General features: G+C 38.1%; 1 protein-coding gene across 1 annotated transcript in view; it reads right to left on the reverse strand.

Annotated features, from left to right (window-relative positions):
• Window positions 1-224: 224 nt before the first annotated feature.
• Window positions 225-18,678, reverse strand: part of PTPRD (protein tyrosine phosphatase receptor type D) — a 527,692-nt gene continuing 509,238 nt past the window's right edge. Inside the window, 7 exon segments of the mRNA XM_032635461.1 lie at window positions 225-1,943; window positions 3,846-3,981; window positions 7,085-7,239; window positions 10,171-10,296; window positions 11,447-11,573; window positions 12,190-12,368; window positions 12,776-13,061. Coding sequence (XP_032491352.1) covers window positions 1,875-1,943; window positions 3,846-3,981; window positions 7,085-7,239; window positions 10,171-10,296; window positions 11,447-11,573; window positions 12,190-12,368; window positions 12,776-13,061 — 1,078 coding nt within the window. The 3' untranslated portion in view covers window positions 225-1,874.

The raw sequence follows: 18,678 nt of genomic DNA on the forward strand, positions 1-18,678 counted from the left end.
TTGACAATCATGTTTGTCAATAAATTAAGTTTGGTGCAGTTACTGAATGTTCCAGAGCTGATTTGGAAGGGATTACAAATAAAACAAGTAGCTTTTCCTGATGTTGACAATTATGAAAGGAAGAAGGGCCCTGATTATCCAAGTGCTTTGGGCTGGTACAATCACTAACATCCCCGACTTGGTTGAAAACTAGGAATGCATATTATTCAAAGAGTTTTTGTACATGTGGTAAACAGATAATGCTTTAATTGGAAGAGAAACACATACGAACAAATAATGAAAATATGAACCAAAAGCTGAAAAGAAATGCTATTAAAATAGGCATCAATTATAAGGCACTCTAAATGCAAAACTAAAACCAAAAGAAAACAAAGTACAGCACTTCCCAGGAATGCTGTATGCCACAAAAAATGTTTCTGACTGAACAGAGTAACATGAGTTTGGCTTTGCCCCTGTTACATATCATAAATGCAAATTTCATAGCACATACTATAGACAATATACAATTGAATACACTGTTTTTTAAACATCTTGATAGCTGATATATTACAACATTCTCTCCTCCTAAAGGGATATGCACTGACCTTTCCCACATGCACACCTCTTAGATATTTAATAATGTTTTATTGCACTAGAGTGTTAGAAATATTGAACTTTGTTGGAAGCCTGGCTAACAAAATAGTATTTGTGAATATGGTTAGGGGGGTGGGGGGAGATTGGGTAGGAAATTAAGGGGGTGAGGTTTGACAATCACTGATGTGCATTCCTCATTTCCCTTAAGAATTAAAATTGTGTGATATTGAGAAATATCAGTATGTCATAAAATTAATAACAAATTGAAAAAGGTGTTACAATAGCTTCTCTACCTTAAAAAATTTAAAAACTAAATCATGGAAGAACTGAATGATAGCTATATCTATCTTTTTGTGTGGACACACTATATATACATAGACACCCCTATAAAATATGGATATATATGTATATATGTTAGCAGCAACTTTATACTTTGCGCCTCCCTGTTGATTCCAAAGAACAAAACAAAGTTCTCTTTGATTATTTGAAGAAAATGGGTACTTTCTCAGCAACGAAAACCAGACAGAAGTGTAAAAGTAATACCAGACGAGACCGATACTGTAGATTAAGAGTATTGCACAAAAATGTGCAAATTTTCCAATTATTTGATATTTCTACAGCAAGGTATCACAGATAACAGTTCTACAGCTTAAAAAAACCTACAATTTGGAAATAAAAAATGAAGAGTTATGTAACTTTTTTAAAATTCACTTTATCGAATGATACATTTCGTTAAAAAAAAAAGTTTACACAGTTAAAAATGAAGCACAGGTCAGCAGTATCTTTACAATACTAAAAAACTAAATCAAAGACTTTCTTTTTAAACATTCCCCACCCCCTTTCCCCCTAAAATGTTATCATGAGTAGTATGCTGGGAAGGGGCGATGTCAAAGCAGAGTCCATTCTGTCATGAGAAGCCAGCAAAGATCTTGCCCTGAACTGCTGCACTCAGGCCATTTCTCTTTGCACCCATCAAGCAATCCTGAACAAGATGGCGGTTCTTTGCTGTGATTTCTTCTTCGCTTTATTTTGAATCCTTGAGGTATCTGTAAATAAAATCCTTCAGATGCCTCACCAGTCAGGACTCTCTTTATTATTTCTCAGGTTAGATTATTAAACTGTGAATTCTTGGTCCACCCGGAAGAGTTTGTTTTTTTAAATCTGTTTTGTGTGTGATAGTCCCACTAAGTGGTTGTTAGCTAGAAGTTAAGAAGGACTTCTCAAATGCCCTGTATGGCTCAGAAGAGACTCCATGGATATTGAAGGGCTTGCAGTAAAAATCCAAAGTGGGTCAGGGGTTTCTACGTTGCATAGTGATCAAAGCTGCCCAGGTACTCTAGTGCGGCTCGATAGCAGAACTGATACTGATCCTGCCGGAGACAAAGCATGGGGAGAAAGAAAAGGGGCCATGAGTACATTTTAACAAAAAAGTGGAAATCGATGTTGGAAGACAAAGTTACACCTAGATGGGGGCAAAATCACTGCTTTCGCCAGTCAATTCAATCCAATGACCAATTGTTTTGTTTTGTTTTGTTTTGAGCAAAGAACCATTAGCCACATGGGGTACTTATTAACTTCACCACTCAATTCAACTAAAATAGTCTCCTAATTCCAAAGTAGTAACAGCTCCTGTGAACATTATCTTCCAGACATATGTGAACTGTTCTCCAAGGATAGTACCAGACAATTACCACCAGCTAAACATGGGAACTCCTTATATGTCACAGCCGTCTTTTAAAATTATCTAATTATTTGAGGTAAGTAATTTTCAGTTCGCATATTTAAGAGAGGCCTATGCAGACACATATTGTCCTGAGGAAAATGTGGTTTCATTTATCTTCTGGGCTGTTGCCAAAAACATTTGAATTAAAAAAAAAAAATCTTATCAGACAGTAGACCTTGTTGCCTGCAATCAGAATTATTCTCCATTGTTTCTGATGTGTTTATATAAGTGAGGGAAGCGGCCAAAAGGTATCGTTGTGATGAACATCAGGCACACAAAGCCGAATACACAGGGCGCTGAACTTTTAGGCTTTTCATCCCTTGAAAATGGCATCACAAGACTGGCTGCCCATGTGCCATTTGTCCTAATTCATTGTGATGGCTAGTTAGTTGTCTGTTCTAGAAAGAACCACACTAAACTAAAACAGCATGAAACATGTCCTTTTTCAGACAGGGAAGAACACTGTCAAATGGGAATAAGTGGGGGCATTATAAGATAGAAAAATTATAATTTACAGATGAAGAAGGGGTGAGAAGAAGTAGGATTCTCCCCGTAAAAGAAACTTATTTTCAGTAGCCAATGGGGCTGAAAGTAGATAGTCTCTATTTTGCTTAAATGTGCATTTTTCTACAATAAAAATGGTAATGCAAAATAAATGGAGTTTGCTTTCCTATCTTGTCACAGTAAGTTGCTTGGCTAAGTGTTAAGGCTCTTTAAACGTCCAATTTCCCTCGTCACCCCCAACACCCATTAAGTTTGTCAGGCTGACATAATGTTTTGAGTATTGCAAGCCAAATGCTTGCACTATTTTGAAATCAAAGTCTGGAAGATACTGTGGGTTATGAATTTAGGAATACATATAAATTGTATAATTTGGTGGCCTTTTGAGAAACAAAAACACTGTCTATCACTTATATTATCCTTAAAATGAAGTCAGTAGGTCAGACTGGCTAAGTCATGAATTCCTATTATTCTGAAAAATATCAGAATTTTCATATCAATTCTTGGAGTAGAAAATGGAAGGCTAATTTCTCTAGTGCATATCCAGGATGCAAATATTTTAAAATACCATTATTAAGAAATGAAATATAGAGCAGTTGATAATACCTAGGCATATAGAAGGAGAATGGAGGCATAAAATGGGCCAAGGGTCTATTATCTACCAAGTATATTATCTACCATTGGGCTTTTTACATATATTAAATTTGTGCAATGTATATCACATTAATGTATATATATATATAAAATGAATTATATGAAATTGCCATTTTTATAGGCCCCAAATAGTGACAATTTAACATGGTTCAATCTAATACATCATCTTAGATAACTTCCAAACCAGCTCTAAGACATTGACACTGTCACTCCCATTTACAAAGGGGGAAAATGAGGTTCAAAAATATTAAACAACTGGATGCTTTTCCTACAGTATTTTCCTGCATTTTGCCTCTGGTGTTGAGAGTCTCTGGACTCTAGGAGATCTTGGCAAACAAAATGTATTATTTGGTTCTTGAGATGTGACAAACAAACTCCTGGAGATTTTTCTCACCTCTGTCTGCACCATGGCTGGTCGTTGCGTTCTTAACATTTTGACAGTCTGGAAGATATCTACTACTCCTTCATATCTCATTCTTTCCAAAACGATGCTTAGTGTTATGAAGACTCCAGTTCTTCCAACGCCCGCACTGTCATAATAACAAAGACAACATTACTGGATGAGACACTCACGGCCTCGGCCACATGTGCTTGGAGGTGGACGTATGTCCACCAGCTTCCATATTACATTGGGTTCTACTACAGCAATGTTCAGGAAAATGTGGTGTTGGGTTCATGAAATGATTACTCTTAAGACAGTGTGCCATGATAACAGGTGAGAATGAATGTGCAGTAATTAGGATTAAGTCTTATAAAATATAATAACCTTTCAACTGGGATTATATGTCATTTTGGAAAGGCCCAGGAAACATAAAATAAATGGATAAAAGGAATGGTAAATAAAATACAGATTTATACTCTTCACGTAGATCCTGAAATTTTAAACTCTGCCTGCTTAATATTTTTAAAGTATGAAATAATTCATTTTTTTTGAATTTTAGAATTTTATTTATGTTTTATACAGCCGGTTCTTATTAGTTATCTATTTTATACATATTAGTGTATACATGTCAATCCCAATCGCCCAATTCATCATGCCACCACCACCCCATCCCCCACCACCTTCCCCCCTTGGTGTCCATACGTTTGTTCTCTACATTTGAAATAATTCAGATAAGGTAAGACAAACTGGGTGCCTTCAGATTTTCTTGTAGTCACTTAAGAATCTGTGCAACATGTCCCATCACCTAGACGTAAAAATAAATATAGGTATATTTATATACCTATAAGTATATAAACTATTCAAAGGTATATAGACTATTCAAATTCAGACATCAGTTTTGATATGAGAAGGGAGATTCTATCAATATAACAGGATTTTTGACATGGGATCCTCATTTAGTCTTTGGAAGGGTCTATGAATATCTTATATGTATGGATTGTGTAAATATATATATATATATTTTGTTTCTGAAACTTACAACTTTAACAGATTATCAAAGGGGTCTCTAAACTGGAAAAAATTCAAAAAAGAAGAAGAAGAAAAAAAACACAGTGGTTAAGAGCCACTGAGCTATACACTTATCTACTGTTTTTAGATGTTCAGTAGCTAAAACACCAGGATTCTTTCCACCACGTTAGCAAGGTTTTGAGTTTCTGTTTTCTTTAATGTTTTAAGATGATTCCAGAATTGTAACAGCAGCAAGAGAAGAAAAATAATTCATAGCTTTTGTGCTCTTAAGAAGTAGGAAAGCATCTGGAGGTTTAGGTAATGAGGAAAAGAGTGAATAATCTGAAAAATCCCTACATTTTTGGATCCTAATTAAACAGCATGTGTAATGCTTTGGTACAGGCTGTAGAAAATGGATGGATTCATTCACTTCGGGATGTAGTTGATATATAAATAGTGTGTCCCTTTATAAACTGGGTTTTCTAAAGAGTCCTAACAGAAATGTAAGTGAAGCTTTAAAATCCATAGGCAGGTTTTACGAAGTGACTAAGGATAACCAGGCACAGTCAAGGCTCTCTGTTAAGCTGGAGTAGATGACCTTGAAGGTCCCTTTCAACCTTGAAAGTCTCTCTTAATCCTGAGAGACTGTGATTTATGATCTTTTTGTTGAATGGTCCAGGTACTTCAGAGTCTATCTTACCTTGCTTTGATTGCTCAAATGTAACAAAAATATAGGGTTTCTGGCTTTCTACTAGGTGCTTTCAAGAAAATAACAGACACTGGCCTTATAACTTCCAAATTTATTGACTTTATCGTGTTTTTAATAAGCTATAAATGAGTGGTATTTTTAAAATATCCCCAGATAAGAGAAGATATCTGGAAGTCTTTAAGATATATGAATAACATGTCATAGTATACAAAAGAATCTTTGTATATACAAATAATTTTGTGACAAAGCAATGAAAAGAGATACATGCATACACACACTTATTTATACTTATGGGAATGCCTGAAGTTAAAGAAAAATGTGTTGAACATATTCTTTTCTTTATAGCTTATACTGGAAAATTTGGATTAGGATTTGGGCAAATTATGTGGAAAATTAAGGGGGATATCCAGGTAATTCAAGTCCCGTATATACCACCCACTTTGTCTGAATATCGAGTCCCTGCATCATTTCCTACATGCTCTTTGGTGGTCTAGAGCAAAGAACTTTGGATAAGCTCAACACACAGCAAATGTGTATAAATAAGGTCTGCTTCTCATATAATAGCACACTGTGTGTCCCCAGAAGGGGTCTTGGAGATCAGCTGAGAAAACTGAGGTCTAGAGAAATTTCCCTACTGTCACAGAGCTACGTGATGATAGTAGTGGGACTAGAGCTCAGATGTTTTGAAGCCCATGTCTAATATTTCTCCTGTTTTGAGACCTGTCTCCCATATCACTAAGAACTGTAGTTTGGGATTCTGGGGGGGAAGCAAAGTACATTTTTTAATAAACTCTTTCAAGATTTTGACCATAAAGAGATTACAAACTGAAACTAAAAAATATTAGGTGAATCCTTTTGCTAGAAGGTTTTTGCATAGGAACTTCCAAAAGCACTAAATTTATGGTAATTGTCCTTTCTGAACTGTTTACTTGCTATTTCTATTAGCTTCAGTGACTTGAATTATAAAATGCCGTGGAAACTATTGAAAATAATTAACTTGAAGGTGCTTCATTTTCTGATATAGCAACAATTTTCAAGCAAATTGCAACTTTAACTGAGGTACCATTCTAATCACTTATTGACTGAAAAGAATTAGTATTGTTATTAAGGCTTAATAACTATAGTTTTCTCAAGAAGGCAAACGTAGGAGAAAGATACAGAAAGATAATTATCAGGGTAATGCTATGAAAGCAAAACAAGTGAGGTATGATAAACTGAACAAATTATCACTCGGTGGTGTACAAACAATTCCTGTTACGGTAAAACAGGCAAAGAACACACAGTTTGGTTCTTTGTTACAAGAGGCAAAATTTGAAGATAAAAATCTTCCTCTGATTATTTTCACTTTGTGGAAAGAAAGAGAAATGAGTCCTTTTGCTTTAGGGTTTACAATACACTTCTGAGAAAAATAAAAATAAAACTTCAGTTATGCAGATTTACGATAAATTGGTACCAACAATGAACAGACAGCAGTACATACTTTCAAAGTTACTGCATTCAGCACAAATGGAAACTCATCATTCCTGATTCTCACCTGCAATGGACTGAAATGGGTCCATCTTGGCCAAACTGCTCTTTTGTTTTATGGACTTGGCCAATGAAGTCAATAAATCCTTCTCCAGACTTTGGCACTCCTTGCTCTGGCCAGTCAGTGAACTGGAACTGCCTCACGGTTCGGGACTGCCCGTCCTTTAGAGAGAAAGCCACGTATCCAACCGCAAAGGAGGACGCCAGGAGGATTCAGCCAGTGCACAGACCACAACAGCAGGCATGATTTTTTCCAAAAAAGGAAAGAAAAAGGGAAGAAAAAGTTAGAAACATGTTTAACTAGAAAATTAGTCAGTTAGTATCTTACCTGCTATTAACACTGTCTACATTCACATATATTTAAATTGCAAATTTATTTACTCTCACAATGCCCATTAAAAACCTGAGCTTTCATAAAAAGCCACCTAGTTCCCATGTTAGTAAATGCTCTGAGCCCCAAAGTTTGCCTTCAAAACCAAAGTGGAACATATACACTCCATTTCAAAATTTTCAGAATCCAATAAGTTCTTACTACTGAAAGGAACATCCAGGCATGTCATCCAGACCAGAGATTTTGCTATTGTCATGATACCTTCACATTTGCTGTGTCTGCTTATTTGCAGCATTGTCAAATGACAGCTAGTGACACTGAAAGGATCTGATGCAAATTGGGTAGCTGGATTTAACCTGGATGCCCCACACGTCTCAGAGGTATACTATTTCTAGCCAAGGCAGTATACACAGCGTGTACCAGGCGACTGTGCTGTTGAGCAGGAAGTGAAGTGTCCCTCAAGGAGATAGGAGAGATTATTAGTAGATAAATGTTGTTTTCTGAAAAAGGACTCTTCCTGGCTGACCACAGGAACTGAGGTGTCTGTGCGGGGCTTTAACACAGACAAACCAAAAGCTAGATACAGGAGCAGTCTATCTTTCCTAAAGTGATTAGGCAAGATTTCTTTGATTCATGAAGTATAAATGGTTTCAAAAGAAGACACTAAGGGACTTCTGATTCCTTCTGGAATGGCACAGTGTTTCTGGAAGCACAACAAAAGCAGAAGGGACCCTCTGTTTACAGAAGCAGGAATAACGATTATGACCATCAACTTTCTTCCCTCAATCAACAGAGAGAGAGAATCCAAATTCCAAGTTTACAGGGGCTGATTCTATTTGAGGAGTCCCTGCTCCTAGTTAAGGCTTCAGTTTGGTCCTCCTTTCCACTTTTATAACAACTCTCTCCACATTAAAGTCATTTTGGATATAGATGTGCAAGTTCCCAAGATTTTGGTTAAGTAGACAGAGACCCAATCCTTCTCATTCAGTTATATGGAGAAGAGGGGATGGCCCAACTTGAGATGGACACATATCAACCAGCCTGGTGGTTTCCATACGAACAGGGCATATTCCTGACTGGAATCATTTGGGAATCGAAATAAATTGGGAGATCACATCCAGTTTGTGAGAATACTGAAGAATATGAAAGTAACTGCTTGGCCCCATAACAGACTTATGGATGGTTACCATGGAAGCATGATTTACTTCCTTTTGATTCTAGAAAAGGTTTGAAAAGCACAGGAAGGGAAGCCAGAGGCTAGGTAATACAGATTTGTCTTCCTCTGATTGTCCTGGGGATTTCATTTCTGACCATAGTTGTTTTTAATAGCATGTGTACAGACCTTTATGATTTGGAGGAGAGACCACCTGACTCCATTTAAAGGTTACCTGTTTAACAATACTGTATTCTCAAGTGCCAACTTGCTTTCTAAACTGGGAAGTTGAGATTAGAAACATACTAGGAGCACAAACAGCAAATGCTATGGCAGCTAAGAAAATTATACAATCACAGAGAGGCTTCAAAACAAAACATATGAACAAGTTCCTGCTTCAGTGTTTCTTGTCTCTGCCATTTGCAGAGGCTGGCTCCTACACTGTCGTCAGAAATGGTCGGTGAGTTTGCTTGGAATGCACTCAGAGTTTTCACTCACATATCTAGCTTCAGACTCTGAAAGGGCATGCTTTTTCCTTTTTTTTTTTTTTTTTTTAAAAGCGATGGGTCACCAAGGCATGCTTGCTTGGGCAACTCAAAACGAGACCTAGGGACTTAACTGCTGTCTTGAGTATAGTCACCTTCAGAGTAGTTAAGACTTCAGACTTTCTGGGATTAACAGGTCTGTCACCTGGGCCAAGCAGCCTGCTAACCAATTTCCCTTTCACTTTAGGTCAACAGCCAGGGCCAGGCTTTGGGGATTAGTAGACAATCTCTAAACATGAGTCTTGGTTGAGAAAGCTGCTTTCCAACAAAAACAATGGATCAAGTAAATAGCTCTACCCTACAGTTTTATTCAACCCACCCACTGTGACAGTTCCAAAAACAAAGCAGGGCTTTGGACTGACCCCACTCTCTCCTAAGATGTGTTTGTAATCATGGTTTGAAAGTGGCCAAAGGCAAGGATATTAAAGTTTATGCATAGAACATCTTACATCAGGGCTGAACCTTGCACTCAGCAGTCTAGATAAGAAATGCAGAATGAAAATTAGCCAACAAGGGTCGTGGGTGCACAGCTCTCGTGGACAGACACATTAGCACACCGAGGAATAAACCATGCCAGGAATCAAATTAGAATGTGTAAAGCTTGTCAGATTCTTCTAAAGAATGCCATTTGCTCAGCAATTTTAAAATCATACCAAATTAACCTCCAAGCCAACGTGACCTAAAGGGCTGAGCAAAACAACAACATATTTACAGCCTCAAGTAATGAAGAAGTCAAAAAAGCTCCAAAGAGAATAAGCTGAGGAGGTGAATGTAAGCACAGCCAAGCAATCAATAAATGCTTCCCGGCACACACACTCACCAAGCACGTCCCCAAAGTTGGGCTGCCAGATGCTACGTTTGAATGTGAGCCAAGCCTGGGCTTGTGAGAAACCTTACAGGACAGGAGAAGTTACTCTTACGTTTGAAAAAAAAAAAAAATCCTCCAGGATGAGTGATTTCTCTTCACTTTGGGAGTATGGTCGCTTGGAAAATATTTCTCCCAGGGATGCATTTTAGATGACTTTTCAGTTAATGGTTAAGAGCATAAGACTGTGCCAACTTACCCTGGCATCTGTGACCTTGAATTCTCTTAGTATATATTGTGGCATGTTGTACTCAGCCATGGGATCTACAACAAAGTACTGGTATCTTGCAGATCGTTCTGCTGGCCAGTACTGGTGACATTTCTCCTAAGAAAAAAAAGATTAATGTCAAGCTACGTAAAGTGTAAATAAAGTTTTGTTTATCAGGTATCTATATATTTAATGTCTTTCTTTCACTAATACAGTTTTAGAATTTAAGGTGATTCCAATCGCATATGACTCATTGTCTCTTTGAAACCATAGGTTCCCCGAGGATAGGGAAATCGTGGTTCAATATTTGTGCATGTTATCAAGCATAGTACTTGGCATACAGTAGGTGCTTAATACACATCAGTTGACTGAATTCTTCAATAGGGTAAGCATCTTCATACTTACAAGTTAGACAATTAATTACATCAGTCCTCGGACATAAGGCTAGTCACGTTAATCATGCATTGATCAACACTGTGTTTTGGAATGAAGAGAACCATCAAGTGTGAACACAGAAAGAAACCTCTGAATTGACCTAGTCCAATCTCCATCAGCTGAGGAAACTGGAGCCCACGCAGTTTTAATGACTTCAATAACCAAATCAGAAAAGTCAAGTTACTTTCCTAGTTGGTATTTTTTCACTCTCTCTGTGGGCTCTAAAAAGTTGGGTTTTGGATACGTCTCTACCACTGAGTTTATACAAAGACGAGAAAGAAAACATCTCGAGCACATACGGCAGAATGCTTGTATCTATTGAATCTAAGTGGTAGGTCTTAGGTGTCTCTAATGCTATTTTATATATTTTTCAGAAGAATCATTTTTTAAAAGTAAACCTGAGGTTCCCAGATTATATCCTTAGAAAAACTACGTAACTTTCCAACAGTTTAATGGGAGTGGAAGATGAGCAGGTAAAAATTTGCTTCAGAGATGAAAAAAGTCAAGTTTCTTCATACAGAGTAATGATGGCACCCAAGCTCTAGCTTGTCCAGAGCGAAAGGAAGTAAGAACACATTGAGAGTCAAAACAAGTCAGACGTATTTGTCTCTATGATTGTGTTTCACTGGAACCAAGTACCAGTTCTTTCTTCAAAACACACAAATGAAAGAACTTGATATGGCTTTGCAAGTTAAAATTCAACACAGTAATGAATGGCCCAGAACACGTCCAGAGTACTTTGTGTTTCAAAGAAATGACGCTGGCATTCGGGTTTTTAAAATGAAATCCTCATTTCTCTTGTGGTCTGAGTGTCTTATAAGGAGACACTCACTCTGCCCATCTCACGCAGCTTGGTGAGCATCACAACGATGGTGGAATTGTGCTCCCACAGCATCCGCCAGAAGTCCTCGGTGGTCTCTGCCAAGGGCCCCTGGGTAGCGATGTAAGCTTTCTGTTGTCTGAATCACAGAGAATGAAAAGAGCATGTTAAAGTCATCAGAAAACATGCAAAGGCTTCGCATTTGATATGTAAACATCAGACCAGGTAATAAAAAATGAAAACATTATTAATGCTATTGCAGTAAATTCCCATTAGGATTGTGTAATCAAATAAGAACATTTAATACATTTGGGAGATTTTGCAAAAGAAATTGCTTTGTTAATATTATGATGTATGTCTTTATCACTGTTACTTAAACTTCAGAGCAATGCTAACAGCTCAATTTCACGTGTCACACAAATCGCGTAAGAAACAGTTGTGCAACTTCATTTTGTAGAAGTGACTCTTACACAATCTATTCAATTTATATAATATGGTACAAACAGTTTCTTTATTAACTCCTTCCACATCCAAATGACTTCTGAAAGAAGAGTGCACATGGACAGATTAAAAACTCTGTGACCGCTTCTTCTTACTCCTCTCTAAAATAATAAAAAAGCGAATACCAAGGGACTGGATGCTGACCTCTGCAGAAAGAAAACACTTTGAATTGAGATGAAATTCATGCTGGCTGTGAAACTAGGGCACATGTAGATATCAAGGCTTTGGACTGTCAGGGGAGCAAGAGTGTATACCTGTATCCATCAATAAAACTGGCATTGATGTAATCAGATCCTTCTACTCCTCGGATAGGCTGCAGGCATACCCTTGTGGATTCATATGGCATAATGTTAACAAGGCGATTTTTGAATTTATTACATGGAAGATTGGCACTGATGAATCTTGAGGTGTGAGCTTTAGAACTGGCTAGACGCTGTTGTAGGAAAAAAGAAAAAATCAAAGATAATTTTAGCCTGTAGCGTGACTTCAGTGTACCCAAGATTCCCTCATTAGATACAAAGATTTTGTTTGCTTTTAAGCAAAGGACTCTTCCAACTGTACTGCTTTTCACTTCTACCTAATGAGTCCATATAGACTATGGAAGTTTTAAATATTATGTTCTGAGAGTATGATCTCTCAGTTTAAATTAGGGTACAAAAGAGCTCTAGGTATTATTAGGAAGCAAAGGATAGAAAAGGGAAGGAGGAAGAAAGTGTTTTACAGTCAGACACCTGAGGGAGAAGGTCAGGTGAATCTTGTAACTTCACAAATTTGAAAGGTTCAGAAGGACAATTCCAGAATGACTGTTCCTGAATTACCACATCACATCTAATATCATACCTTAAATTCGAGCTCCATCCCTGTGACATTCTCTCCTGTTTCTCTTTGTGTCAGCTTCTGAATGTAGGCATACAAGTTTCTAGCCGGCACTTCGGTATCCCCGCAAGTCACTGCCTCCGACAGTGCATCGTGGATAAAGATGTACTGGTCTTCTGTCTGAACCATGTAATTCCTCTGGGCCCTCATTAAAGTTACATGGCCGTAAATGTCTACAGTTTTTTCATGCTTTATTCTTTCTAACATGGCGTCTATCACAATGAAACAGCCGGTCCGGCCAACTCCCGCGCTACAAGGAAAACAGAGAAAATAAAGGACCAAATGAATCTCCTGGGGAACCAACACATCATAACATTATTCTCATTACCTTTAATTAACGACGTTTTAAATCCATTAATTCTACTCAAATAGCTACTGTGATGATTTGGGGGCATTCTAAACCAAAGGGTAGGGAACAAATTAACAGGTAAAAGGTGATTGGTTTCAAAATGTAAAATTATTAAATCTATAACTACTGTGCTCCTTGATCACGTAACACAAAGTTTGAAATTATTATGAAAAAAACGCATTTAGGCTTTTTACATTAAAAGATATTTTAAAAACTGGTCAAGATCGAACTAGGCTTTATCTTTTTACAAACTATTTCAGTCTATTTTAGTTCAATTTATTAAAAAAAAGGAAAAAAGAAAACTAGTAAATCATTCAACTTGAAACATTTCACACTCTAAAACTCAGCGAGGAAGTTTTAAAACCAATCTAGTGGGAAGTGTATAATTAAAATATTAAAATGTTGCTGCATACTCAAAATAGTGCAGTGTATTCTCAATGGAAAGAAATTCTTAATAAAAAGCAATCACTAGAGAGTGTGGGTGTGCTTCTCGCTTTTACTCCTTTTTCTTCCAGAGTTGAATGTATTTTGAAATTTTAGGTGAAATTCAAGTATTCTGTGTGGGAAAATAAAAGCCTCAGTCTTTGTTACTGAAGAAGCTCTGAGGCATTTTTTTAAACTCCATTACTTATATGGACTTCTGGGTTGTTCTCCAGTTGGTGGGAACTGATTCAAAGAAGAGGAGGTGAGAGGTCAACGAAGCACAGTGACAAGTTCTGCCGCCAACGAGACAACCTAATTCACTGAACTGGATTACAGAGTCCGGTGGTTGGAACATTGGAATTTCCTCGAGTGTGGGAAAGAATACTAACAAAATCACACATCTGTGTTCTTAAATCCAAGGTAAGCCTTTTATTGTCTCTAATTTTATCAAACCCTTTTGGCTGAGTCCACTTATGTGTCACGTATGGCTGAATCCAAATATTTTTCTCGTTCTGATCATGGATGCTTACCTGGCTGGGAAACATGTAATCAACAGGAATAGGTTATATACCAGCACCTTAGACACCAAGCAACAGACAGCCTCCTTCATTCACTACGTACCAGTGTTCCCCGTCATTTGTATTTCTATGTGCTCATTTATTTGTCCACCTGTGCACTGATACATCCATCTCTTCATTCAATGAGCAGTGAAGTATTTTGCTAAGTAACATAGGGGTTACAACATTAAAGGTGACTTAGATCCTACCTAGAGCTCAGATTATCAACGGAGATAATACTTTACATAAATATTTATAACACAAGAAAAAAACCGTGTGTTGGTTTGTGGATGATGTGGCATTTGAACCAAGTTTTGAAGGACAGGAAAGGATGGGGAACTGAGTAGACTGAAATAGCAAAAGAAATAGAATGGCTCTGGGAGCTGCATGTAAAATTTTCATAGGCCTAGTGAAGCACCAGTGCAAGGGATGTACCAAAACTTCGTATAAATGAGTTTAATGAGCACTAGGGTACCTGATTCAACTGCCAAGTGGCTGTAGGTGGTAAGTGAGCATTTTGTAACAAATATTACCTTTATGTAACTACTGAGCAGCACAGATCAAACCCAGCCTCCACATAGGAGCCCTGAGGTTCAGATACTAGTTTATGCGGAAACAGGATATAACCACTATTTAAAAATTGTTTACTTTTTTTGTCTTGTCAGATGTAAAAACTGTCAGTATCTAGTCAGAGAGCCTCTGGATACTGACTCTAAGACTCCATTCAGGGTTTAAACCACAAAGTGACATGACATTGAAGTGTAATGCAAAAGCCTTTGGGAAAAAGAGTCTGAGATGATAGCACATTTCCTAGCACAAAACAATTAGAAACCTAATGCACTGAGATCCACGAAGTCCCCTTTTCTTTTGTTAGTTTTACCAAAGAAACCTGTAAGATGGCAAGTTTTCCCTTACACTCCCCACCTTCTCCCTCCCCCATACCCCCAGCAGGATTATAATCACCCTCTGTCCCAGATCCCTGTTGTCTTAAATACCACCCTACAGTCCCAGTCACATCGTATTATTAGTTAGTCTGGTAGGGCCACTGTCTGCAAATAATGAGCATATCTTGAGAGCAGGAACTGCATTTTCTGTTTCCTGTGCCCTGCACCAAGCACGCAGTCAGTGTGCAATAATGTTTGTGAAAAAGTGAATGACTTAGTGATTGGCATGAGAGGCCTTGTATAATGAGCGTCCTATCCAGATCTGGTAACAGGATCCCTCAGTCAGTGGAAGAAATCCTACATTTGATAAAGGTTCAGAACTATGTGGAGAATACCTGAAGACTCCACAAAGTGTCTGATAGGGAGGAAGGAGACAGGAAAATGCTTTGAGTGGTTTCCACATCTTGGTCTCCTGATAAACCATCACACTGCAAATAAAGAAACTAGGTAAGAATTAGCCTGGAAGACAGAGGCGGCCTCCACATTTGGTGGGTTCTAAGACTAAGTAAATCTTTTTCCTTTTTCTGTGTTGTCTTTCTAATTGTGCATTACTTCCATCTAGATACAATTTCATGCATTTCTACCTAGTGGAAGACACACTGTAAGCCATATAACTGAACCCTATGAATCAAGTCCAATCTAGACAGTGGCAGGAGTATTTTCTCCAAATATGCCTCGGGGGCCGTTCCAGATGTCTGGATGATGCATGGTTCTGTATTCTGGCAAAAAGATACTACAGAATCTTGCAAAATTGGTAGGGATAACTCCAGACCCTAACAATATCAACCTCTTCATGGTGATAAAAATTCATTTTTTTTTTCCAAAAAAAATGAGGAAGGAAAAAAATCAGACATGTGCCTGTGTCTACCTCATGAATTGTGGGAAGAAAAGAAACAAAGAACAGAGGCTATGACTTGCGCAAAACTTATTTTTTCCTCCTCCAAACACAAAATATTGTTAACAGCCCAATCTTGCTGTTCATATGGAAGAGAGGGAAGAAAGTGTCCCTGGAACTTACATGTTACCTCTTTTCTATGATGAAGAGTTCTTGGGGGTTTTAAATGTTAGATGTGTCTCTTAGCTTGAAGCAAGACCCTGAGGTTCAAAATACTTTTTCCAGATACCAGTGGCTGGGTGTCCCTGAGAAAGTCACTTAACCTCTCGTTTTTCTGTTGTTCTTAAATCATGATAGTGAAAATTCACTCGTTAATTATCTAGTAAGTTTTAAGGCTGAATTAAAAATACAGAGTGTTTTGCAAACATAAAGAAAGATGCAGTCGCTTTGTAGGTACAAACTCCATCTAAAAATTCTACCTCTAAAGCTGACAACAAGAAATAGGAAATGTTAATGCCGGGAAATTTTTGATAGAATCACCACAGGATCATTTGAGATCAGGCTTTCAAAATCTTGCTTTAATCTACCCCCTCAAGCTTTTCTTCCTTTCCTCCCCATATTTCCAATAATAATACTTTACATTTGAGGAAGTTTCTGCTTTCACACATATTCTCAAGGTAAATGAGATGGCAGGGCTCGGCGTCCTGGAGGTATTCAGCAAATGTCTGTCAGTTTCTTTTCCCCTTCAATGATTCACAACATTCGGGAACTTCCCTGAAGTCGTATAGCTAATGGTAAATGGCCAAATAGGGACTCAAATGCAGGTTCTGAGATGCTAAACTTTAGCACCCCATTTCAGGGCATCACCATTACTTCACATGTCTTCCTGCCATCTGGGTAAGCAACAGTTGACAAACATGGAAACTTTCTTTTGATCCATCCCTCTATAACATTCCTTTAGTAGTGCTTGACTCTCCCTAATGAAAGTTCCTTGAAAAGCCTTTCTTCCTTGGTTTCTATGACTCTGATTGAGGGATTATGGTGAACATAATCCCTCCCCTTTGGGTTGATGGTAGGAAGGGAGGAGATTTTGTAATGATCTCAAATACAAAATAACCTGAAACATGTTGCATATGAAATTAGCCAAAAAGATCTGTGACTCACGTAATGGTTCCATTGACTCTAGGAAAGGGTAGAATTTCTAACACGTTGGAAACCAAAATCAAAGATCAACTCTAAATGTCATATTCAGAAATCTACTGGCAGCTCTTTAGACTGTGCCTCAGTATGTAACGTTTTTTTCTTTTTTTTTTTTTTTGCGGTATGCGGGCCTCTCACTGTTGTGGCCTCTCCCGTTGCGGAGCACAGGCTCCGGACGCGCAGGCTCAGCGGCCATGGCTCACGGGCCCAGCTGCTCCGCGGCATGTGGGATCTTCCCGGACCGGGGCACGAACCCGTGTCCCCTGCATCGTTAGGCGGACTCTCAACCACTGCGCCACCAGGGGAGCCCCGTAATGTTTTTTTCTATCTGACCCCTGTGCTGATCCTCCTCTGACTTCTCTGGATTCTTCCATCGGAATCTCTTTCTCTAATTTACATATTTCTGCCAGCCCCCAAAATGGAGATAATATCCCCAAAGTTCTGTCCTCCTTTCTCTCATTCTCCTTCATGGTTCAGCAATCATCTTCAAACAAACGATTCCTAAAGTAACAGCCCTTTCTTTGAGCATAAGGGAGACCTATATTTCAGACTGCTCTCAGGTTTCTCTAGAAATAAACATATACCAAGAATAATCAACATCTTCTCTGCTCAGATTCAGGTCATTCGGGTCTAAAATTTAAGGATCAGCTTGCATTGTTTTTGCCTTTTTCCCTGCACAATAACAAATTATAAATTTCTACGCATTCAGTTTCTACAATTTTATTCATCTATCCATCAGTGGTGTGCCAGAGCTGGCAAAAGTCAGTTGTTAAATTCTCAGAAATCCTGCTTAAATAATAATATTAAAAACAAAGGTAACACTCAAAATACATTACTTCTTAATTATTTTACATTTATGCCCTTCAGGTGAAAATATTATATAATGGTATGCTACTGAGTAGCTCTCCCCAGCTTTTGGATTCAGTGATGTCATATTTGTAGCCTGGAATCTGCCACTGTGGGAGTACTTACACCAATGTAATTGACCAATACTATTCCCTACCTCCAACCCCTGCCACCCCAAGCTGGTGGTTACATATTACCAGCACAGACTATCCTAATTCATCTATTCGTACCACCACCCAGGGACAGACAGGAAATGCTCATTACTTTGTGCTTCCATCCTCATTTGCTATACTATACTCTTTCCTAAGATTCTGCAGGCTATTATCCCACAAATATTTACTGAGTGCCTATCATGTGCTAAGATATCGGGGAAGTGGTGAACAGAAAAAACATGATCCTTGCCTCGTGGAGATGGCAGTGTAGTGGGGGAATTTGATATTAATAATCATATGAATAAATATATAATTATAAATCTCAACAACTGTTGTGAGGTAAATGTGTAGAATCCTGGAAGAGCACCTTTCAGGAAGTGTCATTTAAATTGATAGCTGTTAGGAACAGGATTGCGTCTCCTCAAAATTCATATGTTGAAGCTCTAACCCCCGCTGTGACTGTTCAAAAACAGGGTGTTTAGGGAGGTAATTCAGGTTAAATGAGGTCATAATGGTGGATCCCTAATCCAGTACAGCTGGTGACCTTGTAAGAATATAAGA

Source organism: Phocoena sinus, chromosome 6 (assembly GCF_008692025.1).
Source record: "Phocoena sinus isolate mPhoSin1 chromosome 6, mPhoSin1.pri, whole genome shotgun sequence".
Lineage (NCBI taxonomy): Eukaryota > Metazoa > Chordata > Mammalia > Artiodactyla > Phocoenidae > Phocoena > Phocoena sinus.